This window comes from Salvia splendens, chromosome 6, assembly GCF_004379255.2.
Source record: "Salvia splendens isolate huo1 chromosome 6, SspV2, whole genome shotgun sequence".
NCBI lineage: Eukaryota > Viridiplantae > Streptophyta > Magnoliopsida > Lamiales > Lamiaceae > Salvia > Salvia splendens.
The window spans coordinates 9,186,902-9,213,199 of record NC_056037.1 but is presented as its reverse complement, the minus strand read 5'-3'; the positions used below and the strand labels follow the sequence as shown (position 1 = coordinate 9,213,199).

General features: G+C 38.2%; 3 protein-coding genes and 2 pseudogenes across 4 annotated transcripts; 3 read left to right on the top strand and 2 right to left on the bottom strand.

Annotated features, from left to right (window-relative positions):
• Positions 1–391: 391 nt before the first annotated feature.
• On the top strand, positions 392–1,847 carry LOC121808747 (G-type lectin S-receptor-like serine/threonine-protein kinase At1g11303; the record flags this gene model as incomplete). Its single annotated transcript, XM_042209331.1, has 2 exons — positions 392–1,707; positions 1,792–1,847. Coding segments are annotated over exons 1-2 (1,311 nt in total), but the record flags the coding sequence as incomplete, so codon positions are not given.
• Positions 1,848–8,134: 6,287 nt separating this feature from the next.
• Positions 8,135–16,209, top strand: LOC121808746 (annotated as a pseudogene).
• A 155-nt stretch (positions 16,210–16,364) lies between these two features.
• On the bottom strand, positions 16,365–18,983 carry LOC121807347. The gene is made up of 5 exons (XM_042207567.1): positions 18,695–18,983; positions 17,285–18,461; positions 16,971–17,186; positions 16,718–16,837; positions 16,365–16,578 (listed from the first exon to the last, which is right to left on the bottom strand). Exons 2-5 carry the CDS (start codon positions 18,407–18,409, stop codon positions 16,528–16,530), a joined length of 1,512 nt encoding a protein of 503 aa, XP_042063501.1. The 5' UTR covers positions 18,410–18,461; positions 18,695–18,983; the 3' UTR covers positions 16,365–16,527.
• A 1,381-nt stretch (positions 18,984–20,364) lies between these two features.
• LOC121806944 lies at positions 20,365–22,887 on the bottom strand. 2 transcript variants are annotated; one of them, XM_042207121.1, is made up of 5 exons: positions 22,685–22,886; positions 22,095–22,259; positions 21,364–21,582; positions 20,919–21,265; positions 20,365–20,720 (listed from the first exon to the last, which is right to left on the bottom strand). In XM_042207121.1, the coding sequence occupies exons 1-4, from the start codon at positions 22,826–22,828 to the stop codon at positions 20,924–20,926; spliced, it is 870 nt and encodes a 289-aa protein (XP_042063055.1). In that variant the 5' UTR covers positions 22,829–22,886; the 3' UTR covers positions 20,365–20,720; positions 20,919–20,923. The 2 variants fall into 2 exon arrangements, with proteins under 2 accessions (XP_042063055.1, XP_042063056.1); XM_042207122.1 differs by lacking the exon at positions 20,365–20,720 and having other exon boundaries at positions 20,887–21,265; positions 22,685–22,887.
• A 2,737-nt stretch (positions 22,888–25,624) lies between these two features.
• Positions 25,625–26,114, top strand: LOC121808745 (annotated as a pseudogene).
• The last annotated feature ends 184 nt before the right edge of the window (positions 26,115–26,298 follow it).

Below are 26,298 nucleotides of genomic sequence, written 5' to 3'. Positions count from 1 at the left end.
CAAGTTACTTGCACTCTTTCCATTTTTAGTAAAAAATTTCACCTACAGCCGTCATTTTTGACTTTCCTATACACTCATTCCTTAATCTCCGAGCCGAAAAGGAAATGAGCGAGTAGCCCGGGACGGAGGGAGTATCAACTATCATCATTCGAGATACAGAATACTAAGTTATTGTATTTCTCACTTCTAGAATAGTCAAACTAATATAGTCTCATAAGAACAATTTATTCAAACAATCTTATATTTCACCAGATCAATAATATAAAAGACCGCCCTAAATATTTTTTGTGTTGGACAAAAGTCTAATGACATTAGAAATGAAAAATTCAAACAATTGACCTCTAAACTCTGTAAGCATCAGCTATGAAAATGCAGAACAATGTGTCTAGTCCTAGCAAAGAACAAGAAAAATACTCAATTTCATCACCTCATAATATCTAAATCCAAGACTCATGGCTTTCAGAGACTTGCCATATCATGATATTCACCTCCTTTTACTGATGGTGTCTTGTTTCCTTGGCATTGCTGCAGCCACTGACATCATAAGAGCTAATGAATCTCTCACCGGCTCTAAATCTTTGATTTCTAGTGGAAAGAGATTCAAACTGAGTTTTTTCAGCCCACAAAATCACAGCCTCTGGTATCTCGGTATCATGTTCAATGTCCCGGAGGTGACTGTTGCATGGGTAGCTAATAGAAATAAGCCTCTCAATGATTCCTCTGGAACATTTCAGATATCGTCAGATGGCAATCTTGTTATCTTGGATGGTCAAAAGCAAATCGTGTGGTCAACAAATCTTTCGACTTCTGTTGCCAATCGTTGCGCTGTGCTCTTAGATACAGGCAATCTGGTTCTGCAAGATAACTCCAATAATGACATATATGTTTGGGAGAGCTTCCAGCATGCTTCTGATGCTTGGTTAGAGAAGATGAAGATTTTTACGGATTGGGGTACGAACGAGAAGAATATATTGACATCATGGACAAGTCCAGATGATCCCACACCTGGAAGTTTCACCATGACCATTGAGCCTTCAAACGTTCCTCAGACGTTTGTTTGGAAGGACGGTGATCCTTTTTGGCGCAGTGGTCCATGGAACGGTATTATATTCAATGGGATTCCAGACATGCAGACGGGTGGTGGTTATGGAGTTAAGGTTGTCAGTGGCTCTCTAGGAACTGCATATGAAATTTTTACCTATCCGTTTCCATCTCACTTGTTCCACTTTATCTTGAACTCTTTTGGGAGTCTTGAGCAGAAGTTCTGGTCTGATGAGAAGAAAGGGTGGAGCACAGGTTGGTCATCAACAAGAAACGAGTGCGACATGTATGGTAAGTGTGGACCTTTCGGAAGCTGTAATGCTCAAGACAAGCCAATATGTTCCTGTTTTCGGGGCTTCGTCCCAATAAGCAACAGTGAGTGGGAGGCGGGAAACTGGACTAGTGGATGCACTAGGAAAACTCACCTCCAATGTGAACAAGATGGATTTGTGAAGCTTGAGGGATTAAAGCTGCCAGATCATTTTCAACTATTTTCCCTTTCTGAAGGAGAATGCAGGGACACATGCTTGACTAATTGTTCTTGTATAGCTTATGCTGTTTCTCCTGGAATTGGATGTCTGCACTGGACTCATAATTTAACTGATACTCAGAAATTTACTCACGGGGGTGATGGCTTGAACATTCGATTGGCACGTTCAGAACTAGGTAATTCATCCCTTTGTTTCCCAGGCACATGAAGTTGAACTAATTGTTGTTTAAGTTCGTTCGTTTGTTTACTCTGATTTTCAGACAAGAAGAAGCAAGAGCACAGAACATTTATTGCAACAACAGGGGTTTTGGGTTTGTACTTGTTATATTTGTGCTGAAAATGTTGTTAAAATATAGAGGTAAATATGACACAAGTTTTTATCAGTTGTTGTCATTCTGTATAACATGTCTCTCTCCACATACATCACATTTTATTGTCTTATTTTATTTTTCAGCAGCAGGGAAGCTTATAAGAAGATTGCAGTTCGTCAAAACCAAGGGAATTGATAAACGATATTCTGAAGAAATGGCACACATACATGATAAGCATGGAGTTAAACTTTATGAGTTACCCCTATTTACATTTACGATGCTCTCAAATGCTACGCAAGATTTTGATTGCACCAACAAGCTCGGACAAGGTGGCTTTGGTCCTGTTTACAAAGTAAATCTTCTTTCAAGATTTACTTGAATATTTTCAATTTTTATACTCTATAATAAGGAATATGAATGTGATTCCATTGCTGGTTTTTAGGGGAAATTTCCAAATGGTGTAGAAATTGCTGTAAAAGGCTAGCGAGATCCTCAAACCAAGGGGTAGAGGAGTTCGTGAATGAGGTTGAGGTTATTTCTAGGCTTCAGCATCGCAATCTTGTTAGACTTCTTGGATGCTGTGTTGAGTCTGAAGAAAAACTACTTGTTTATGAATATATGCCCAATGGAAGCTTGGATGCCTATCTCTTTGGTATGTCTATGATGCCCAAGTTTCATTTGTCGAAGTAAAATTCAATTCATTTGTTCTTTAATCTGTGATAGTTCGGATAACCTTTCTCAGGTTCACATAGACATAACCTTCTTACATGGAAAACACGCAAACTTATCATTGAGGGGATATGTCGAGGCCTGCTTTACCTACATCGGGATTCAAGGTTAAAGATTATTCACAGAGATCTCAAGGCAAGTAATATCTTGTTGGATGAGGCTTTGGGCCCTAAAATATCCGACTTTGGTATGGCAAGGATTTTTTGTGGAAATGACGATCAAGCCAATACAACAAGGGTTGTTGGGAATGCGTTTGCTTCAAAAAGTTGTTAGTCTAAATTTTATTCTAGAAAAATAAACATTTACAGTGTGAATCATTCTTGCATATATTATACTACTATTCCTATATTCCAAGGCGGGAGTCACAAAATATTGCAATGTACGTATAAATCCTAAGTAGTCTCTGGTTAAAGACTGTCTACGAAACCTATATAGTGCACAGCATTGTTTCATTAGAATAGTTACTACTGCATACAAGCATGATTCCAGTCTTCCTATTTAGCAGAGCAGCAACATCTTTGTTCGGCCGCATCGCATCTAATGTATTATCATCTTTGAGACTCTTCCCCAGAAGAGAAATCTTGATTTCTTAAGGCCCAACTTAGATCAGAAAATCCCTTCCTCTTGTTGCCACTATCCTCTGAATGAGGACTCAATGGAAGCATATAACTAACTTGTTTGAGCAGTGGCTAGTCTTTCAGTGTACAAATGGCGATGAAACAAACATATGAATCAACATAGGGGGTTGTTCTAAACCACAACTATCATTCCTCGTTTGTACTGGACTTTTTTTTTGTTCCGGATTTGGGAGAGACGCATGACCCTCATGCGTCTCCTTTTAATGAGACGCATGACGATTATGCGTCTTTCATAAAGACGCATGAGGGTCATGCGTCTCTCTTTTTTTTCCGTTATTTTTTAACGACGCATGAGGGTCATGCGTCTTAGGGAAAGACGCATCTCCCTCATGCGTCTTCTTTTTTTTTTAAAATTTCACCAACGACGCATGAGCGTCATGCGTCTTAGGGAGAGACGCATGAGCGTCATGCGTCTCTAACTTGCTTAAATCAGTGCCCAAGGCAGAATAGAGGCAGAATACGCGAGAGAAAGAGAGGAAGACAAAACTTGCGATTTCCTTGGCGATTTCTTGGCGATTCCCTTCATATTTCGGTAAGTTTCCTTCAATCTTTCAACATTGCTCCCGTATTTGTTGTTTATTTGCATATTATTAGGGTTTTTGATAAATTTATTGTATACTTACTATATTAGGGTTTATTGAAAAAATTGTCTTTAATTGTTGTTGGTTTGTATATATATTTTTGCAGAAATCATGCAAGTATTCGTGAGTTTAAATTGGGGTGGTAGAATATATCAACTTTCTCAAGTGGGCATTTGTTATGATCCTCCTCGTGCGAGAGCTTCCATCGTATTGGATTCATGTGTTTCATTATCTGAATTAGTTGCAATGATATGTGCTAAGATAAGAATAGATTCAAACCAACACTTCATCGAAATATCTTGGAGGCATTGTTTCTTGGGTACCGGTACGAGTTATGTATGTACTGCGGTTGACAGTGATCAAAGTGTGTTTTTTATGTTCAATGCGGCTCTAAATTCTACTCGACATATTGAATTATTTGTTGAGTATTCGTCTGTTGGAATGCCTTCATCCCACCAATTGTTGATCATGGTGTTGGATCATCTACGAGGTTTGAACCTTTGAGCATGAATTGCGGTATGAATGAGCAAACAGATGTTGCAGATGCTGCTGATGTTGGATTGAATACTCAAGAGACTGTAGAAGAGCATGCTAATGTTCATGTTGTACCAGAATTGTCGTCATCATCGTCTGATGATATTTTAAGTGATGATTCCGGTGCTGACTCTAGTGATGAGGAGGTAGTGTATAAACCCGTCGTGCAAGGTGAACAACCACTTCCAGAATACGTGCACACTGGGTTGAACTATTTTCGCAAACTGCCGAGTGGTCCTTCTGAGGCACCTGAAGTTGGTAATGAACGCAGTACCATGTACTGGGATGAAAAACACCCATATCGGATTAATGGGGGAACAAAATTTGATAGCAAGTTGCATGTGAAGACTGCTATTACTATGTGGAGTCTGAGGCAACACCGGCAATTTAGGGTGGTTGAGAGCAAATTAAGAAGGTGGCATGCCGTGTGCAAATATCCAGCAGGGAGGACAGAAGATGGGACATCTATTATCAGCGAGTCCGATGCTGAAAAAGCGAATGAATGTCGATGGGAAGTTTCTGTTACACACATGGCCCATGATGATATGTGGGAGATTAGGAAGTGGCGGGGACGCCATAGTTGTGAAGGCCATCGTAATGATAGATGACATGCTAACTTTTCATCACCAATGATTGCTTTGTGTATTCGCCATCAGTTGCTAAAAAATGCCGAGTTCAGTGCCGCAGCCGTAAGAAATTTTGTTCATGACAAATTTCATGTGGTAATCAGTTATAAGAAGGCATGGTATGCACGGAGAAGGGCTTTAGAGATTGTGTTTGGTGGATGGGAGGAGTCATTTAAGGATTTGCCAAGCTACATGCTTGAACTGCAGTATAGCCGTATAGGAATCCAGGCACAATCGTTGAGTGGAGGCATAACGAGTTGTTGAGCCAGGGCCGTACTAAAGTCTTCTATTACGTGTTCTGGGCACTTGGGCCTGCTATACATGCTTTCCAGGAGTGCCAACCTGTTTTAACAATAGACGGGACTCACCTTCGATGAAGATTTAAAGGTAAGCTGCTTGTTGCTTGTGGTGTTGATGCTAACAAGAAATGTCTGCCTATTGCATATGCCGTTGTTGATGAAGAAACTGGCGATAGCTGGGAGTGGTTTTTGGATCATGTCAGAATTTATGTGGTGAAGTACGAAAGGGAGGTGTGCATCATTTCAGATAGGCATAAAGGAATCCTTAAGGCTATGCGTTCTGATGAATCCTTAAGGCTATGGTCCATTTCGTCTTCCGTAGTTAAATGGAAAACCCGCTGAAAACCCTCAACCTAGACAAAAAAATGATACAAATATCAATAAGAAACAATCTATATCACATGAAAGCATATAGTTTAATATAACAAACTTACAAATAGTCTCATCGAAGCAGCCGACTCGTTCATCCCAGCAGTGGCCCGTGCCCCAGGCTGAGTCATGTACGTCACGGTAATCCTGTTATACCACGCCATATAACCCGGGCTCATGGGAATATTCAAGGACATCGGTGCGGTGTATTCGGCAGCTTGGAACCTTTCGTACCTCATGTCCCACTCCCCAATGAAGAACTGATGCGTGTTTGCCCAGTTGTTGCCCTTCTTACCACGCCGATCATTTTTGCCTAAATGATCGGCGTTCCTTAGCATCCTGTCTACATTCTGCGGTATATCCTGATACCGATTGAACTGTCGGCGCACTCGTCCAGGCTCATTGGCCTCGACATAGGCCCAACATACCAAGTAGGTCTCGCACAGAGAGCATCCAGTCACATCATTGCAGTAGTCAGGCAGTAGGGCTCGTGCGTATGGCGTCCAGATAAACTACAAAACAGCAATGCAAATGCCAAATTAATTTCATAATAAGTTCATAAATGAAGTCTAAACCGAAATAATATTCACCTGGCCAGGTCTAATCAGAGATATTTTGTCACGGTAATGCTCAACCGAGTGTCTAGGAGCATTTCCTATCTGCGATGTTCCTTTCCACCTATACATAAAATTTATGTAGGAAAATAACCCAATATGCATTAATAAATAAATATTTAGATATATACCTGGCGCCACATGGTGTATATGGCTTGTGCACAACTGGTCCTATGAACGCAGGCCTCAATGTGGGCATTCTTTCCCACGCCCATAGCTGCAGAAGGATCATAGGCCCGCCTAACTCTTTTCTCTTATCCATGGAAGCCTCGCACAAATAATGATAAAGGTAGGCCAATGCCGCACTTCCCCAACTAATAGTCTTCACATCTTCCGGATCCCCAAGCCCATTCAACCACATAAATGGCACCTTACACCCCGTGGTGTCCGGTAGAATGAGATCTCCTAATAAAATTAGGGCGTGGATACGTGCCCTTTAGATGTATACGTACGTAGATAGGTCATCACCCAGAGGCATCCTTGTCTGGTTGATCAGCGCGGTCATCAGCAAACCGCCTTGCTTTGTCTCTGTGGAAGTATCTGGTATCCATCCCAACAGATCGCGGCACTTGTTGGTCCAATCAGGAAAGTTGTCATGATAGTTACGCCCTGTGAAGACGCGACCATCCGCCCTCAAGCCCCAAATGGCTTGCACATCTTCCAAGGTGATCGTCGCCTCACCGATCGGTAGATGGAAAGTGTGCGTCTCCGGCCTCCAACGCTCAATCAACGCCGTGATCAGCTCATTGTCCACCTTCATGGGCTTCCCACAATCGATCACGCCTTTGAAACCAAAGACGTCAAGCCAATATCTAACATTCTCGTGAATTTCGACGTCCCAAGTCTTGCTTTCTGTCCTTCGGACCTTAAATACTTGGGTTGTGCCCTTTTTCATGAGTTTATGTGAAATGTGATGTTTCTGCATATTTAGCAAGGACGGGTCTTCGGGTCCATATAATAATTGCCCGCTAGAACTTGAAGTCTCCATCTAATCTAAGTACATATTCACAAAACAAATAACATATACATTCAAATTCATCGTCAAAATAACAACACATCATAAACCAAATGATTGATTCACTCCAATTCAATACAATTCATGATTTATAAGGCCTAATTTACATATAACTACTAAATTAGAAGGTTAAATTAAAAGATGCATTTCAACCTATACTCTATTCTCCAATAACAACCAAAATCACAACACCAAGCATCTCAAACATATCAATAACTATACAATAGAATGAATTTACCCACTAAAATCCATTACAATTAACTACACAACAAAAAAGCGGCCAAAATTTAGCAATTTGTTATAAACCCTAATTTACAAACATTAGGGGAAATCTAAACAAACTATGAAAATTAACAACAAATAAGGAAGGAATGTTGAAGGATTGAACGAAACTTACCGGAATACGAGGGGAAATGGTCGGATTCGCCGGAATTTCCAATAAAAAATCGCCTAATTCGTCTTTCTGTCGCGCGGTAATGAGGCTACTGCCTCGCCTCGTCTGATTTAATTCGAATTAGAGACGCATAAGCCTCATGCGTCTCTTTCTAAGACGCATGACGCTTATGCGTCGTCTATTAAAATTTTTTTAAAAAAAAGAGACGCATGAGGGAGATGCGTCTCTCCCTAAGACGCATGACCCTCATGCGTCGTTAAAAAAAAGAAAAAAAAAAGAGAGACGCATGACTCTCATGCGTCTCTATAAAAGACGCATAATTGTCATGCGTCTCATTAAAAGGAGACGCATGAGGGTCATGCGTCTCTCCCAAACCAGGAACAAAAAAAAACTCTAGAACAAACGAGGAATCCTATCTCTCTTCTAGCACAAAAATAGAAAAAACCCATCAACATAGCAAGGTGCAAGGCACATGGTACAGAAAAAAAGATCAACTTCTTCCCCTCTACCCTAAGGGCTAAGCTCAACACATAGACTACCAAGAGTTGTCTTTCAAATTACCATTGCTTGTCTTAGGCAAAACCTAATTCCATCTCCCCCCAATCAATTTTTTTTTAATATCCTCGTACTCACTATATTAATTCCAAAACTTTCTGACAATTTTTTGGACCTTACCTTAGAAAACTAATTGCAAGTCTTTTCCTCACACATCCTGAGAATAATTTAGAAGACCATATAAGAAAAAGAGCAGTCTTTCCTCACCTCGTATCATGCTTTTTTAACCCTTTGATAGTCAATTTTCATGTTTGGATTTGAGTATAGGATCTAAAAAAATCGTTGTAATTGATCTTTCAGTTGACTTAATTTTGGGCGACTTGATTAAGACTAAAAAATCGTTGTAATTGACAGCTCAGCTGTATCAATGAGGAGTACGTGTGTACAACATTATTGAGGAGATGAGTGAAGAATTCAAATAACAGAAACAGTCAATGCGAATGCTAAATCCGGCAAGATGTGAGGACGTGTTACCCTGGGCCAGAATTTAGAGGTGAGTACTGATTTATCACAATCTTTTAATGGCTATTGTATTCAACTTTCCTTTACTGGGATTAAGTGAGGGATTGGATTTTTGGTGAGAAAATGGGAAAGGGAAAGGATTTTTACAAATATCACCAATATAAAAAGTAGACTAGCCTGAACATTTTTTGTGTTGGGCAAAGCCTAATGAAAATGAAAATGAAAATGAAAATACTTGACCTCTAAATTCTGAACTATGAAACTGCACAACAGTGTCAACCTAGTCATGGACACCATAACTCCATAAGGGACAATGAATTCAGAGTGTGACTGTAAGTTTTTTATTGTAATGGAATAGATCACATTGGGTTTTTTCTGTAGCCAACAAATGTAAGTCACTGTTATGTTATGCTGGTATATATACAATCAGATTCAGCACATCTCTTTTATATATTGATAATTTTAGCTTTCTTGTTGCACTCTCCATGTTTGACAAAAAAAACACATAGTAACAAGAAAGATAGTCAGTTTCATCACCTCATTATCTGAATCCAAGACTCATGGCTTTCAGAGACTTGCCATATCATGATATTCACCTCCTTTTACTGATGTTATCTTGTTTCCTTATCATTGCTGCATCCACTGACACCATAAGAGCTAATGAATCTCTCAGCGGCTCTAAATCTTTGATTTCTGGTGGAAATAGATTCAAATTGACTTTTTTCAGCCCACCAAATCGCAGCCTCTGGTATGTTGGTATCATGTTCGATATCCCAGAGATGACTGTTGTATGGGTAGCTAATAGAAATAGGCCTCTCAATGATTCCTCTGGAACATTTCAGATATCATCAGATGGCAATCTTGTTATCCTGGATGGTCAAAAGCAAATCGTGTGGTCAATAAATCTTTCGAGTTCTGTTGCCAATCGTAGCGCTGTGCTCTTAGATACAGGCAATCTGGTTCTACAAGACGACTCCAACAATACCAAATATGTTTGGGAGAGCTTCCAGCATGCTTCCGACTCTTGGTTAGAGAAGATGAAGATTACAGGTTTGGGTATGAACGAGAAGAATATACTGACGTCATGGACAAGTCCTGATGATCCCACACCAGGAAGTTTCACCATGACCATTGAACCTTCAAACGTTCCTCAGTCATTTGTTTGGAAGGATGGTGATCCTTTTTGGCGCAGTGGTCCATGGAATGGTAGTATATTCACTGGGATTCCGGACATGGCCAGGAACGATGGTTATGGAGTTAAGGTAGTCAGTGACTCTCCAGAAACTGCATATGCAATATATACCCATCCGTATCCATCTTTTTTGTTCCACTATTTCTTGAACTCTTTAGGGAGTCTAGAGCAGAAGGTGTGGTCTGATGTGAAGAAAGGGTGGAGCATTGATTGGTCATCAACAAGTAACGAGTGTTACATGTATGGTAAGTGTGGACCTTTCGGAAGCTGTAATGCTCAAGACAGGCCAATATGTTCCTGTTTTCAGGGCTTCATCCCAACAAACAAAGATGAGTGGAAGGGAGGAAACTGGACTAGTGGATGCACTAGGAAAACTCACCTCCAATGCGAGCAAGATGAATTTCTGAAGCTTGAGGGATTAAAGCTGCCAGATCATTTTAATTTTTTTAACTTGTCTGAAGGAGAATGCTGGAAAACATGCTTGACTAATTGTTCTTGTATAGCTTATGCTGTTCCTCCTGGAATTGGATGTCTGCACTGGACTCATAACTTAACCGATACTCAGAATTTGACTTATGGGGGTGATGATTTGAACATTCGGTTGGCACGTTCGGAACTAGGTAATTCACTCCTTTCTTTGCCATTTACATGAAGGTTAACTAACTGATGTGTAAGTTCAGTCATTTGTTTCCTCCGATTTTCAGAAAAGAAGAAAAAGAAGAAGAAGCAAGAGCACTTAATAATTATTGTAATAACAGTGGTTATGGGGTTTATACTTGTTGCTATATGTGCGCTGAAATTGTTGTCGAAATATACAGGTAAATATAGAGGTAAATATATTCATCCAACATGTCTCTCCACACATAAAACACATTTTATGGTCTTATTTTAATTTTCAACAACAGGGAAGCTTATAAGTAGGTTACTATTCGCCAAAACTAAGGAAATTGATGATAGAGGATATTCTGAAGAAATGGCACCCATACATGATAAGCATGGAGTTAAACTTGAGGACTTACCTGTATTTACATTTATAATGCTCTCAAATGCTCGGACAGGGTGGCTTTGGACCCGTTTACAAAGTATTACTTCTTCTCTCAAGATTTACTTAAATACTTTCAGTCTCTATACTCTATAATATGTAATTGATTCATTTGCTGGTTTTTAGGGGAAATTGCCAAATGGTGTAGAAATTGCTATAAAAAGGCTAGCAAGATCCTCAAACCAAGGGGTGGAGGAGTTCATGAATGAAGTTGAGGTGATTTCGAGGCTACAGCATCGCAATCTTGTTAGACTTCTTGGTTGTTGTGTGAAGTCTGAAGAAAAACTGCTTGTTTATGAATACATGCCCAATGGAAGCTTGGATGCCCATCTCTTTGGTATGTCTGTGATTCCCAAGTTTCACTTTATCGAAGAAAATTTTCAATTCATTTGTTTTTTAATCTGTGATAGTTCGGATAACCTTTCTCAGGTTCACATAGGCATAACCTTCTTACTTGGAAAACACTCAAACTTATCATTGAGGGGATTTGTAAGGCCTGCTTTACCTACATCGGGATTCAAGGTTAAAAATTATTCACAGAGATCTCAAGGCGAGTAATATCTTGTTGGATGAGGCATTGAGCCCTAAAATATCCGACTTTGGTATGGCAAGGATTTTTTGTGAAAATGACGATCAAGCCAATACAACAAGGGTTGTTGGAACATTGTGAGCACTCATTGATTTCCTCACTCAAGTAAATATTTTCAGACAGAAATTTGTTGTTGTCGTCCTGATCATGAATTAATTGGTTGCAGTGGCTACATGCCCCCGGAATACGCACTTCACGGAACATTCTCAGAATGATCTGATGTCTATAGCTTTGGAGTCATATTATTAGAGATTGTGGGTCGAAAGAAACACTCCAGTTTTTATGATCAGCAACTCTCCCTTACAGCTTATGTAAGTAGCTTTGTTATGTAAATGTAACATATTTATATTTTTATATGTCATTTTAATTTTTGAAATATTATGGATATCAAACAGGCATGGAAATTATGGAATGAAGGAAAGATAGTAAATTTGATTGATCCGGCCATATATGAAGATGATAGTGGAATGGGAGATGACATAGTGAGATGTGGTAATGTAGGTTTGCTGTGTGTGCAAGAAATTGCAGCAGACAGGCCTAACATGGCTACAGTGCTGTCGCTGCTTAGCTGTGAGATCGTACAGCTTCCTCGCCCAAAGCAGCCGGCAATTTTTGGGATGCAGAGCTCTCAATCTGCAGACCCCTCTACCAAGAGGTCAAGTAAAGTTTCTGTAAATGATGTGACTATTTCTGCAGTTGAAGGAAGGTAAAAGAGCTGATTATGTATGTTCATCTGATACAATTGGTTGCCTGTACATATTGTTGTTGCCTTCATTTGCCATGCTTCGGGTGTGAATGTGTTTGTTTCCAACAAATCTTAGTCTAAATTATTCTGGAAAAATAAACATTTGCAGTGACAACCAAGCCTTCACCAATCACCAGTGACAAATTAAAGGGGATGTCATTCTTGCATTATTCTTTTCCTTATTTCAAAACAGGTCATACAAAGTTAGGTTAGAACTGTAAGAAGATTTGGTTTAAAAAACTATATATTCAGATCCTGTGTTTATATTTATTTTGTAGTTTTAATCCCATTTTCAATATTTTGCAAATAATTATAGTAAAAATATTTTAAATTGTTTTTATGATTGAAAAATGACGCTCAGACCAAGATAGGTTAAAATTTGTATAATAAATCATGAACTCATTTGATAACATGTTTATAGCATTATTAGTACAGATAATTATACTTAAAAGAGATATACTATATAATTGAGAATGGAGTAGAATAGTTTATCCGCATTCTATGTTTGATCCCACTAAAACAAGTTTTGGTAGAAATAAGTGCGATTGAAGAGAAATATAGATGAAAGATTCGTTTTTGTTGACTAGACTACGGTTGTGACATTGACAATTACAAATTAATCAAACCTTGATCAGAAACATTTGTGTACATAAATACAAATATAACTATCAAAGAAAAGTCTGATTACATTACCAATAATTTGACCTCTAAATATCCAAATTTTCTCTGAGATGCAGATTAGTGTTAGTACTAGCCAGTGAAGAACAAGAAGTCATGCTGAACCATAAAAACTTTCCATGTTATGCGCTGCAACTATTTTTCCTCATCCTGTCTTGTTTCTATATGTTTTCTGCAGCCATTGATATCATAAGAGCTGATGAATATCTCAGTGATTCTGAAGCTTTGATTTCTGACGGAAATAAATTCAAATTGAGTTTCTTCAGCCCTCCAAACAGCACTCTCCGCTACCTCGGTATCATGTACAATCTGCCTGTGATGACTGTTGTATGGGTAGCTAATAGGAACAAGCCTCTCAACGATTCCTCTGGAACGTTTCAGGTATCATCAGATGGCAACCTTGTGGTCTTGGATGGTCGAAAAGAAATTGTGTGGTCTACAAATCTTTCACCTTCTGTTGTCAATCGTAGCGTTGTGCTCTTGAATACAGGGAATCTGGTTCTGCGAGATGACTCCAACGATAACGCTTACGTTTGGGAGAGCTTCCAACATGCTTCTGATTCATGGTTAGAGAAGATGAAGATTCTTACAGATTTGAGTAGGAACGAAAAGAGTATACTAACATCGTGGACAAGTCCTGATGATCCAGCACCTGGAAGTTTCACCATGACAATTGAGCCTTTAGACATCCCTCAGTCATTTATTTGGAAGGATGGCAATCCTTATTATCGCACTGGTCCATGGAACGGTCAGATATTTACTGGGATTCCCTTCATGAGATCTGACTATCATTATGGGACGGATGTTGTCACTGAAATTCCAGGAACTGCATATGAAATGTTTACAGTTCCCAATTCGTCTATAATTTTATACTATATCTTAAACTCTTCAGGGAGTCTAGAGGAGAAGGTGTGGTCTGATGAGAAGAAAGGGTGGGATGTAACATGGTCAACGACAATTGATGAATGCTATATGTATGGTAAATGTGGACCTTTTGGAAGCTGTGATGCTCAAACAGGCCAATATGTTCCTGCTTTCGGGGCTTCATGCCCAGAAGCAAAGATGAGTGGGAGGCCGGAAACTGGACTAGTGGATGCACTAGGAAAACTCACCTCCAGTGTGAACAGAACAGTTCTGTGGGTAAACAAGATGAGTTTCTTAAGACGGAGGGAGTAAAGTTGCCGGATCATTTTACATTATTTCCCTTTTCTAAAAGAGAATGCAGGGACGCGTGCTTGAGTGATTGTTCTTGTATAGCATATGCAGTTCCTCCTGGAATTGGATGTCTGCACTGGACTCATAACTTAACTGATACTCACAAGTTAAATGATGGTGGTGATGACTTGTATATTCGATTGGCACAATCAGAACTAGGTACTTCATCAATTTATATGCCATTCTGTACACTTCCGATAGAATGATGTTTAACTAATTGTTGTTTTAGTTTCATTCATTTGCTTCCTCTGAATTTAAGCAGATCAGAGGAAAGACCACAGAAGAACTATTGTGATATCAGTAGTTTTGGGGTTTATACTTGTTGTGTGTGCATACTTTTTGTTGAAATACAAAGGTAATATATTTGTTTCAACTTGATTCTCAACAAAAATACTCATATTTTCTAACATGTCTCTCTCGCATTGTCTTCCCTTATTTTAAATTTTAAGCAGCAGGGAAGCATATACTTAGATTGCTGTTCTTCAGAACCACAGAAAGTGATACATGATATTCTGAAGAAAGGGTTCTCAAACATGATAAACATGGAGTTAAACTTGAGGAGCTACCCGCATTTACATTTATGGTGCTCTCAAATGCAACAGAAAATTTTGATCGCACCAATAAGCTCGGACAGGGTGGCTTTGGTTCTGTTTACAGAGTAGTTCTTCTTCTTTCAAGATGTATCTTCACTTTTTGTAACCTGTAAATAAGAAATGTGATTTCACAACTGATTTTCAGGGAAAATTGCCAAATGGTATAGAAATTGCTGTAAAAAGGCTAGCAAGATCATCAAACCAAGGGGTGGAGGAGTTCATGAATGAGGTTGAGGTGATTTCGAGGCTTCAGCACCGCAATCTTGTTAGACTTCTTGGTTGCTGTGTCGAGTCTGAAGAAAAACTGCTAGTTTATGAATATATGCCCAATGGAAGCTTGGATGCCTATCTCTTTGGTAGGTCTATGGACTATGATGCCCAAATTCAAGTACTATTTAATTACACTGCTGCATTTGATGGTTCAAATAACCTTTTTTTAGGTTCCCATAAACATGACTTTCTTAATTGGCAAACACGAAATTAATTATTGAGGGAATCTGTCGTGGCCTCCTTTACCTACATCGCGATTCAAGGTTAAGGATTATTCACAGAGATCTAAAGGCAAGTAATATCTTGTTGGATGAAGTGTTTAACCCTAAAATATCCGACTTTGGTATGGCAAGGATTTTCGGTGGCACGGATGAGCAAGCTAACACAACAAGGGTTGTTGGGACATAGTGAGCACTAGTCATTTAAGTTAAATAATATTTTCAAACCCAAATTTATTTTTTCTATGCTAATCCTGATTCATGGTTGCAGTGGCTATATGTCCCCGGAATACGCACTTCGTGGAATATTTTCTGAAAAATCTGATGGCTATAGCTTTGGCGTCCTATTATTGGAGATTGTGAGTGGAAAGAAGAACTCGAGTTTTTACGATGAAGATCAACAACTCTTTCTTACAGCTTATGTAAGCTCTTTGTTTCTGCATATTTGAATAGATTTGCATTTCTAATATAACTTTTTGCACTCTTGTGGATGTCAACAGGCTTGGAAGTTGTGGAAAGAAGGAAAGATAGTCAATGTGATGGATCCAGCCATATATGATAGTGGAATGGAAGATGATATCTTGAGATATGCAAATGTAGGTCTGTTGTGTGTGCAAGAAGTAGCTGCAGATAGGCCTAACACTTCTACAGTGCTGTCGATGCTTAGTTGTGAGATCGAAGAGCTTCCTCACCCGAAGCAGCCAGCATTTCTTGGGATGCAGAGCTCTCAATCCACAGAGTCCTCTACCAAGAGTTCAAGTAAATGCTCGGTTAATGATGTCACTTTTTCAACAGTTGATCAAGGAAGGTGACTTTACTACCTGCTTTAACTATGTTGATGGAAATTGTAGAGCTGATTGTGTTTGTTGTTTGATTAGTGGAATACAATATGTTATGTATAGATAGTTGAGTTCAGTTTAGTTGTGGCAACCTAGACAATTATTCTTCAGTAGCTAATCCAAAAGACTGCATAGCCTATTTAACAACTAATTTTAAACAAATTGTGTAAGTTGGACTAGTGTTAGTGTAGCAATGCCTAAGGCCAAAGGTCTCAGGTTCGAGTCCTTTGGCCTCGGGTTGAACCCACCGTTATGCGGACTTCATACTTATATTCATTAGCCTATCCAAAAAATAGAATATATTGCAAATAGAATCAATGGCAATATTGGATGATATCTGATAGCCGCACAGTTGAATATGTGAGGAGAACTTCATAGTAAATCTTCACAAAAGATTGCAATGTATTTACAACGAACAGATGTAAGCAAATCCAACGTACGTAAGAACCTAAGTTGTCTGGTTCAAACTGTCATCGCCGCAAACTCATCTACTCAATTGCTCGATAGAAGTGCAGTACTTTCAGTTGTTCTACAATTTCCTGAAATATAAACAATCAAATTATATTTGTTAGCATCAATGCCATATTTCACACCATAGTTGTGCACAAATAAAATTACCTAGCTAGTATAGGCATGCAGTTGGCATAAATTGTATAATAAAGATCAGACAAGCTTCACCTGATATGTTGGAGCATAATTCTGAGGGAAACGAAAACCAATTGAGCAGTTATCCAACATTTCTGGACTTTTTATCCAAGCTTCGCGAGCAGCAAACAGTTTTTTCTTATACTCGGTGGTCTAGAATGAAAACAGAATAAACATTTAGCAATAGTAAAGAAAAAAACCTTGCCAAAAAAAGCAAAGAATTAGAAGAAGTAATATAAATTGTGAAGGTTCAGATACAAAAACTAAGTTGTAGGAAATAAAGAACCTCAGTAATAGGGGCATGTGTGTCCTCGAGTTCATCCCCTTTCATTATTGTACCAGTGGATTGGCATTCAGGACAGAATGCCGAGCAAATTGGGGTGATCGTCTTCCCTTTCTTGGCTTTAGCCATTTTAATTTCATTCTGATTATCAAAAGCAAACTCAACCTCAAAGTGCAGTATCCATTGAATGATACAGGATATGTGATACACATGGAATATCTGTATACCAATGGAGATAAAAATAAATGAGTATTAATTTGGAGAAATATCAAATACTAGCTAACTAATGAAAAAGAGAAGTTGAGATGTTGTCCAACCCCATGACGATTTCTACTGCTGCATACAAGCACTCCAGTAATCCTATTTAACAGGGCAGCAACATCTTTTCCCGGCAGCATCTTCGTTCTGCATATTTCACAAAATCTCTCAGCATAATAACGGTATTCTTTTCTTAATCGTTTCCTCAGAGTCTTGCTCGCCATAATGCGAGCCAATCTATCTTCATCTCTGGTGAACAGCACATTTGACTTTGAACTTTTTGAAGATTGAGACTCTTTCCCAGAAGAGTGATCTTGAATTCTTAAGGCCTCACTTATATTCTTTGGATCAGAAACTAACTTCCTCTTCTTGCCCCTACGAGAGCGAATATTCTCAGGTTGTATGTAAGGAACCGATGAAAGCATATAATCGTAACCATCAACTAACCCCACCCGCCCCAAGTGATAGTCGTAAGAAAAGGTAACAATAGCAAAGTGATGGTTAGGAAACCTATCAAAATTCTCAGTGGTATTCCCTAGCCATTCACACCATATTCTCAAAATTGCACTGATGCCTCCAACCTTCTTCTCCCTAAACCTGGCACCAATTCTTCCAACTCCAATATGCCTCACCACCAAATCAGAAGCCTTGCCTTCTTGCATAACATCAGGAATAACTAGTATCCCACCAGTTTTATCACCATCCAATGTAGAACTACTGGATTTTTTATGAGGATTGGCGTTGCCCTTAATCTTCAGGGAAGTCTGTGTACTAGCAACCGGTCCAACATTACTACTATACTTACGCTTTGCACGGCTGTCTGCAACATCTACCGACTTGTTTTTCCCACGGTCCGAAGCAGGTACATTTTTACTTTGTTCCTTCGTATGGTCATGGAAGAAAATCATACCATCATTGAACGGCCATGGATTTGGTTTGAGCAGTGTAAGTCGTGCAGAGGCTAGTCTTTCAGTGTGTCTACGGCCCTTCAAGTGGTTAACCAAGCAAGAATCACCATGGCAAGGTGCAAGACACAAAATACAGAAAAAGATCAACCTGTTCTTCTTCCCCTTTTCCCTAAGCTCGACATATGGATGCCCCTGTTCTTGAACATGCCGGAGAGTAGTCCTTAACGACTTCTCTTCCAATTCAACAGCTTTTGACTTAGGCAAATCTAATTCCATCTCCCCCCAATCAAAATCTTCAAGAAAAGTATGCTGCCTTGAAACTAATCTACTGAAAACCTCAAAAAAAATCTCAGACTTCAACCCCAACAGCAATCAACTCAAACTTCATCCAGAATGAAAATTCGCAATTAAAGCATCATTCGCCAGAAAATTCCAGATACAATTATAAAAGCAATACACTTGAAGAACGAAATCCACCGATATTATACGACAAGAATCCAAGTTTCAGCTCCAATGGCAGTGAAAAAACAGAAAGATAAAGAAATTCTAACTTGGAGTTACCGTGAGTGATATGAAAGTTTTCACAAATCGGCAAGCATTCCCCCTCCGATCAGAATAATGCGAGAATCCTCCATAACGATCGTTTCCATTTCCTCCAAAAATAGAGCGAAAACAGCAGCACGAAAACGACAGAGTAAGGGGGGAAGTTCCGCACAGAAAGAGACGCAGGCAGTGGTTAATTTCGAGTGTATCGGGGTTTCAATCGATTGTATCTGTAGCGAGAGAGAGAAAAGGAAGAAGGAGGATGATTGGTGAAGGGTGGTTGTGGACTTAGAATTCAGTTGGTAATTCTCGCTTGCGGTTGAAAGGCGGGATGATTCTAATATAAAGCGGTTAGTTTCATCTATTTTTAGCGGGTTTTTATGTTGCATGCATGACATGACATGACATGACTACCCATACACTCGGTGCATGCACATCATCCTAGCTGGCGTAGGGGAGTGAGAGAAGGCTGTGACTAAGAAGCGGAGGAGTATATCACATCTCTCAATTCACACATTACTTGTATGTTGATCAATTGGGCAATGCTGCCTAGGATTTGCAATCCAATCCCAAGCATTAAACTGCCTACTTACGTTGCGATTCTTTTCTCATTTTGTTAATCTTATTACCTAATTCTCGTGTTTATTTGATCTCTTATCTGACTTCTCTATTAATTGTTGATGGAATCGTGTACGAGCTTGCTGGAATTGCAACATTTTTTTCAATTTTCAAAATTTAATTTACTAGAAAACATATTTTACTTGCTCCTTAATTACAAAAATTTTGGTACGCAAATGGAAGTGAAATGATTTCCGGCAGTGCATTTACAACCACATTAAGGGCCCGCCCGACCGAGAACGGTATTTTCATCCGGCATTGGATTCATATTTTGTAGAGAGAGTACAGATAAATAAATGTGTGGAATGCATGTTGCTTTTCAAGTTTTTAATTATAAGTCTTTTCCTCACACGTCATAACAATAATTTTAGAAGACCATATATATATATGCTTCTTCTTCTTTTTGGCTCGGAAAATGCATGTTGCTTTTCAAGTTTGTTGAGCATAATCCATTTGTCAATTGCCTAGTCATATTATACTCCGTAGTACTTCTTTGTGGTCACCAGTTCAATTCAAAAGTAGCACTTAAATTTCATAATTAATCATGATTGAGGATTTGAGGGAGTCCCAACAACGAAATTTGTGTTGCTCTCTTGAATTCGCAAGTTCAAATACTACTTATTTCCAAACATGAACTGTTCCCATCTAGAATTATGTTTCTACTCGTACCCAAAAATGAATTAATTTTAGTTGTATGAACCTAACGTAAATATATCAAAATTTAACATATGAGATACTGAATGAGTGAATTCTATTCTTTAATTTTCTTGGATAAAGAAAGAGAGTACCTATTGAGCTAATTACAATGTTATTCGAAAATTATATTGCAAACTCCCTCATTTCCTAGATGTTTTCTTTATAAAACATTACTCCATTAGCTACAAGATATAAAAGTTTTCTATCCACACAAAAAAATTGAAATTGCGATTACTTATTAAGATTATCGGACGGAAGTAGAATGAATTTTCAGTGGAAGACTTAACTTTGCGGGAGTAAACATAACATACATCCTATAAAAAAAACCATCTAAATTATAGTAATAAAAAAAACATATTAATAGTAATAATATATAGTACATGCAACTTGATCCATGAAAATTAAGATAAAAATGATGGTTTGATACTCCAAATTGATATAAACATACAAGATTATATTACAATAACTCTTAAATAAAATTAAAACAAAAAAGAACACGAAAGAGAAACAATAGCCAATCAAATAGAGTAAATATGCACACAAGGAAGAGAAAAAAAAAACACCCTATGACTTCTAATTGGAAAAAAAATCACTACTATTTTGTAATGCGCTTGACCTTGTGTCATCCCTTCTTGCAAGAATGTTTAACAAATTTGAAACCCTTGTTGAAGAGGGCCTTTGATCTCCCTAGTTCTTGCCTTCACCTGCCTCTCGACGCTTCCCATTTTCTCTGCGAACAAACAAGTTGCTGTGAGAAATTAGGTTGTGAAATTGAAGCACAAGTGAGATGATCCTGTACGTCCGATGAAATTTGTACATAGTCTTTCACAAGCGGATAGTTATGGAAAAAGTCACATAACAAGTCAAAATTTTAATCACACTACCGAAACAAGATCTACAGATAGAAGAGCAAAACGGATTTAGAAACCTTGTTCATGATATAAATGTTAGATACATTATCAGGGCGTTGTACAGAGAATGTATGCATATCGATGAACTCAAGTTCCCGGTCCAACAGTAAGAGCATCCGAACACGAATCCAACAATGAGGAGTTGCAAGAAGTTCTCGCCCGAGAAGTGGGATGCACTGAAAACAACGGAACTGATTGCAACCGCTAGCTGCCAGTTCATTGTGGAGGCAAGAGATGTCAAGAGAAAACCTCTGTACACGACTTCTTCCAGCAACGGAGTGATGATGGAGTAGACAAGAACGCAGGCGGTTGCAGAACTCCAGCTGCCGGTGAGAATATCCTTGAGGAATGGATTGTTCACATCCTGTAATGTCGAGAAAATCAGTATCAAACATATGTACCCCCAATGAATCATAAAATTAGTTCATGGAGATGAATGGAAGTAAATGTGAATAAATATACCTTGGGTCCAATCAATCTCTCAGCAAAATACGAAGTGATAAAGACCAATGACAGAAGGACTCCAAACCCGAGCACCGATGCCAGCAGCCAGCTTCGTTGTTTTGAAGACTTATTGGCACGAAAGAAATCTTTAAGGTCATACTGAGGCTTACCGGGGCACTTTAGCAGCAGCAGAACAATGCTAAGCTCTAAGGTTTGGATTGCGAAGATGAAGAATGCCTGTGCTGCAAAGAAACGGACGAGGTCTATCATTAAGATCGTAAGCTCTGCTGAGAAAAGACTTCCTCAACATCATATTCCAATGACAAAAGAAGTTCATATGCCACACTGATGAAGTTTAGGATCTAGACTAACATTTCATGCTAAAACAAATTAGCCATTCGATTCCCTTATCTAAACCACTGAAATAATATTATGTATCCAACTGTGCAATTCCAAGTCCAAAACATGATAGTATACTATAGTGGAATCAGATATACAAAACTCAAAGTATGAGTGTCACTAATCACTATCATAAGCATTATTCATTTTGGTAGGAAAATAGGAGAAGAAGAAGATTCTTACAGCATGCTTATTCAGATAATAGCTTCAAGAATTGACTCTATACAAAATGAAACATCTACAAACTTCAATGCAATAGGTCCACAATCATTAAGCATTACTAGCATCTTATTATGAGTAATCAAGTATGTTCCATTCTTCACTTTCAGCATCACAAACAGTATGCTTACCTCGGTCTGTGGATCGAGGACGGGTTGATGCAATATCTTTGCAGCAGCAGAAAGACCGCCAAAACTCAACGGGACGTGAATGCTGAACACATAAAAACCCATAGAGCTCCATATACTTCCAATATCAAGCTGAGGGTGAGGATCTGTTGCGAGAACTGAGAAGCCCTGTTATGAATAAGGAATAAAGTTGCAACATATAAGTACAAGATTTATGTGTGACTTTCTTTATTTCCATCACCCAATTGCAGCTAGATGAAATTTCAGCTCGCACAAATAGCACATCCAACAACTTTATACTTTTGGCAGAAAATCAATAGTAATATTCTTGTTCGATTTAAGCTAGACAAAGAAAACATGGAAATCTATTTACACTGCAACAAAAATAGGGAGAAACAGGATAAATTCGCTGAATTTTTGTGTTCCACATTCAATCAAATTCCGGTAGCGAAAATTAACAATAATCAATAATTATTAATTAAAAATTGCTTTTGGATACGTATCCAACAACGCTTTTCAATTAAACAAAGAAAATGTTGACATAATCCAGAAAAGCAAAATATAGAGAATTATTTGAAGGAAACGTCAGTTACCTGATGGGGTTGTGATTTTGTCTCATTTTTTATGCAGCGACGGATGAAAGAAACCCTTTTACCGAAAGAATTGCATTTCAGCAACCTATTGCCGTAATCCGTGAATAAATTTGCCGGAAATTGACACTGCAGAGCTGTGTTCATCTTCGAGCGCCGTTATTTAAGAGGGAAATACTTGTAAAGAAAGTACCCGCAAAACAAAATTTTTTGATTGGATTAATAAATACTAGTAGTATATTTTTACTTTATTGTTTCTTCTATTTTATTTCACTTTATAAGAACTAGGATTATTAAATATCGTTTTAAAGTGGGGAATAAATTTTTAAAATATTTGTGTAATGTAATGTAATGTAATGGTAATCATATATTATCATAGTGTAATAGGGAAATGCAAAGTGAAGGTACAGTTGATTGCAAGTTGTGGATCATTATTAATCTACAAAAACAAATGTGATGTAGATCAATCACATTACTCAAACATTGATTAATAAACAAATTAAACTAGTAAGATACAATGAGTATAGTTGGGCTTAACTAATTAGAATTCCAAAATTTATGAATAAGGCGACGTGACGTAATCCTAAACAAGGTGGTCCCTACCGCTGCTCCCTCACCTTGGGCTTGGACGGCAATGGCTGCTGCCAGCGAGATTGAAAGAACAGAGTAATCGAGACGGATCCATTTTTCGAGAGAGTGTTGATCAGTGAGATCTTAATTTATCGCTAATTTTATAAGCGGTGGAAAATCGACCGTTGGGATTCATGACCAGACACACACACTGACCCAAGTTCTTAACACAAGCTCTTGCACGCCTCTTTATTTTTCACAAATTATTCCCAAGCCCAGGATTTCTTGATAGTACTTTTTGTTTTCGACTACCGATCTTATCATATTTGGTGTTCCTATAGTAGTTATTATTACTCCAAATTTGGCTTTAAATCATGGGACATATGTATGCGAAAGCTATTAATTAATCCCAAAGCTTTCGCCTACAGTATTCACTTTAGTTCTATTTTCTTTATCCAATAGTTCAACTATCCTCATTTTTAGCTACCTCACACTTTCTCCACTATAACAGTACTCTATAGTTAATTATTTGATGGACCTTGTTATCATAATACTCCATCCATCTCTAAAACTTTAGTTTTCTTTTGTCATATATATTGGTATGTTCATAAAAATTAGTCTATTTTTCTTTTAAAAAAACTATTCTGTCAAACATTATATTATACTACTAAGTGTGGATAATATTATCCACTAATATTATTGTAACTATTTTTTTCTTTTTCTCTCTTGTATTGTACTAATTCCGTATAAAGTGACCACATAAAAAGTAATTATGTCACATAAGAATAACTTAATGCGACATGGAAATCCATTCCACTGGAATCGTCAAATGTGAAAATCCAAAATCTGATCAAAGTTGATAATCTTTATGACCAAAACTTAAAAATTAATGGAAAAATCTAGAATTAGCCAAAGTTCATGATATCCACTATATTGTCGATTGATTGTATGTTAGGCCTAGATAAGCCCATTTATCCTTGTTTCTCGAGGGTTAGATTCCCATGTTAGTAATGCTACTGCCTACTGCATTGGTCTAATTTTATTAACCCGGAATATTTAGTATTCTTATCTTTCTCATCCTGATAACCCTAACATTATTTCTTCTAGCCATAAGAAATTTCTTAACGTCAGAGTCTAGGGAACATTCTGCCTTGTATGCCCCTCTCATTTTACTCTCCTTTCTATTTGGAGCCATTTTTAACTTCCCTCTCCGTAGTAGGGCGCGCCACCATATCAAGGGTGCGACCGTGCGACAGGTCAGGGGTTGGAAGAGAAGTATGTGGAAGTGGAACTCGCAAAGTAGGTGACGTAAAGAGGAAATGCCTTTTGGCGGGAGATGAATTCCGACAAATAGGGCAATTGTGTAATCGACAAACGAAAGAACGTAAAGAGACACCGAATTTACGTGGTTCACTAACTTTGTGTTACAGATACAAAGTTATTTGCCCTACTTCTCTATAAATAGGCACAAGAGACGAACTGAGCCTAATACAACAATTAAAGCCCAAAATAGAAATGATTCAAGACATCCTAAGATATAGTTTGTGGGTATTCAATCAAATTAATTTACGTTCAGTTAGATAACTATGTGTACAAACGAGCACATGATATATAGCATAGTAATCTGTTTCACTATTATGTAGAAATAGCCTCATACTATCATGTCTTGACTTTTCCTAACATAACAATGCTTAATTGCTTATCACTATCTAAAGAACAGCTATCCCAACTCGTATCCACCACCACAAGAGTTCTACCCTTTTGACACCTCATCTACATCCGACCATATATAGTGGATGCTATTATATGTGCAGATAAAAGTGTACATGTTAAGACAAGTACTCGACATTTCACTATAGTTATATGCATTTGAAACATCAACTGCATTGATTATCTTTTGTAGAGATACAAGTTGAAATATAATGCCTTTGCTTCTACTTCTAAATAGAACTGATTCTTTGAGATTGATTTTTCATGAGCCTAAGGAAAACTGATCCAAGCATAGAAAAGGAAATTTGACATAAATACTTTGGTGACATATATCGATAACATTAAATGCTAGAGCTAATTAGAAACTAAAAAAATAATACTAGTACTCCATAACTTGATATATAGTCGATAGACATTTAGTCTTATTTAACTTACTCTTCGTGTGAGCCACCTACAAATTAATAAAAACTATTTCTATGATAAAGAAGTTTAGCTTTAGTGACTATCTTTCCATGCTCTATATTAAACATATTCTTGATGACTAGTTTTCAACTTGCTGTGCTTATTATCCAATCAATGTAGGCAATCTTTTCATTCTTTATTAAATACTAACCTTATAAAACTAGTTATTTTGTTGTATACCATGCACTTGTATATTCCATGTGGTAATGAAACCTGGTTAGTTAATTAACAAAAGGGACAAACATTCCTAGACTGATGTCAAGGCTGCAGTTAGATATGCAACGGGCTAACAACACGTCTGCTTGCGCGTCATGCAAGCACCAGAGGAAGAGGTGCACGGAGAAGTGCACGTTGGCACCCTTCTTTCCCGTAGAGAGGACACGGAGTTCCAGGCCGTGCACAAGGTATTTGGTGTGAGCAACGTCACAAAGATCATCACGAGCCTCAGGGAGGAGGACCGGAAGGTAGCTGTGGACTCGCTCGTGTGGGAAGCCCTAGGGCGGCAGAAGGACCCGGTGCTGGGGCCGTTTGGAGACTACCGGAGGGTTTGTGAGGAGCTGAGGTTGTACAAGAGCAATATCAACACTTTATCACAAGACCAATCAAGGAACGCATAGTGTACAAGGCTGCCACAGCACAAGCCCTAATGGGATGGAAACAAAGCAACAAAATTGTGAATACAAACATATAAACCCAAAACAATAATTTTATTGGTAATGAAATTCTGCTGGTGATTTTGCACTTATGGATATTTCCAAATCCACCAATATTCATCAAGATTCTGAAAAACAAAGGGCAGAAAGGAAAATGGCACAACTATATTCCTTCCTCAGCCAACATTGTCGAATGCTTTGCAGCAGCAATGCATCTTGCAG

Coding starts and splice junctions, on each gene's coding strand:
- LOC121806944 (XM_042207122.1), bottom strand. CDS start 22,828: ATGAACACAGCTCTGCAGTGTCAATTTCCGGCAAATTTATTCACGGAT. Junction 22,260..22,684: donor CAAAATCACAACCCCATCAG/GTAACTGACGTT, acceptor TATTCATAACAG/GGCTTCTCAGTTCTCGCAAC. Junction 21,583..22,094: donor TCCTCGATCCACAGACCGAG/GTAAGCATACTG, acceptor TTTGCAGCACAG/GCATTCTTCATCTTCGCAAT.
- LOC121807347 (XM_042207567.1), bottom strand. CDS start 18,409: ATGGAATTAGATTTGCCTAAGTCAAAAGCTGTTGAATTGGAAGAGAAG. Junction 16,838..16,970: donor CACATGCCCCTATTACTGAG/GTTCTTTATTTC, acceptor TTTTCATTCTAG/ACCACCGAGTATAAGAAAAA. Junction 16,579..16,717: donor ATTATGCTCCAACATATCAG/GTGAAGCTTGTC, acceptor TTTATATTTCAG/GAAATTGTAGAACAACTGAA.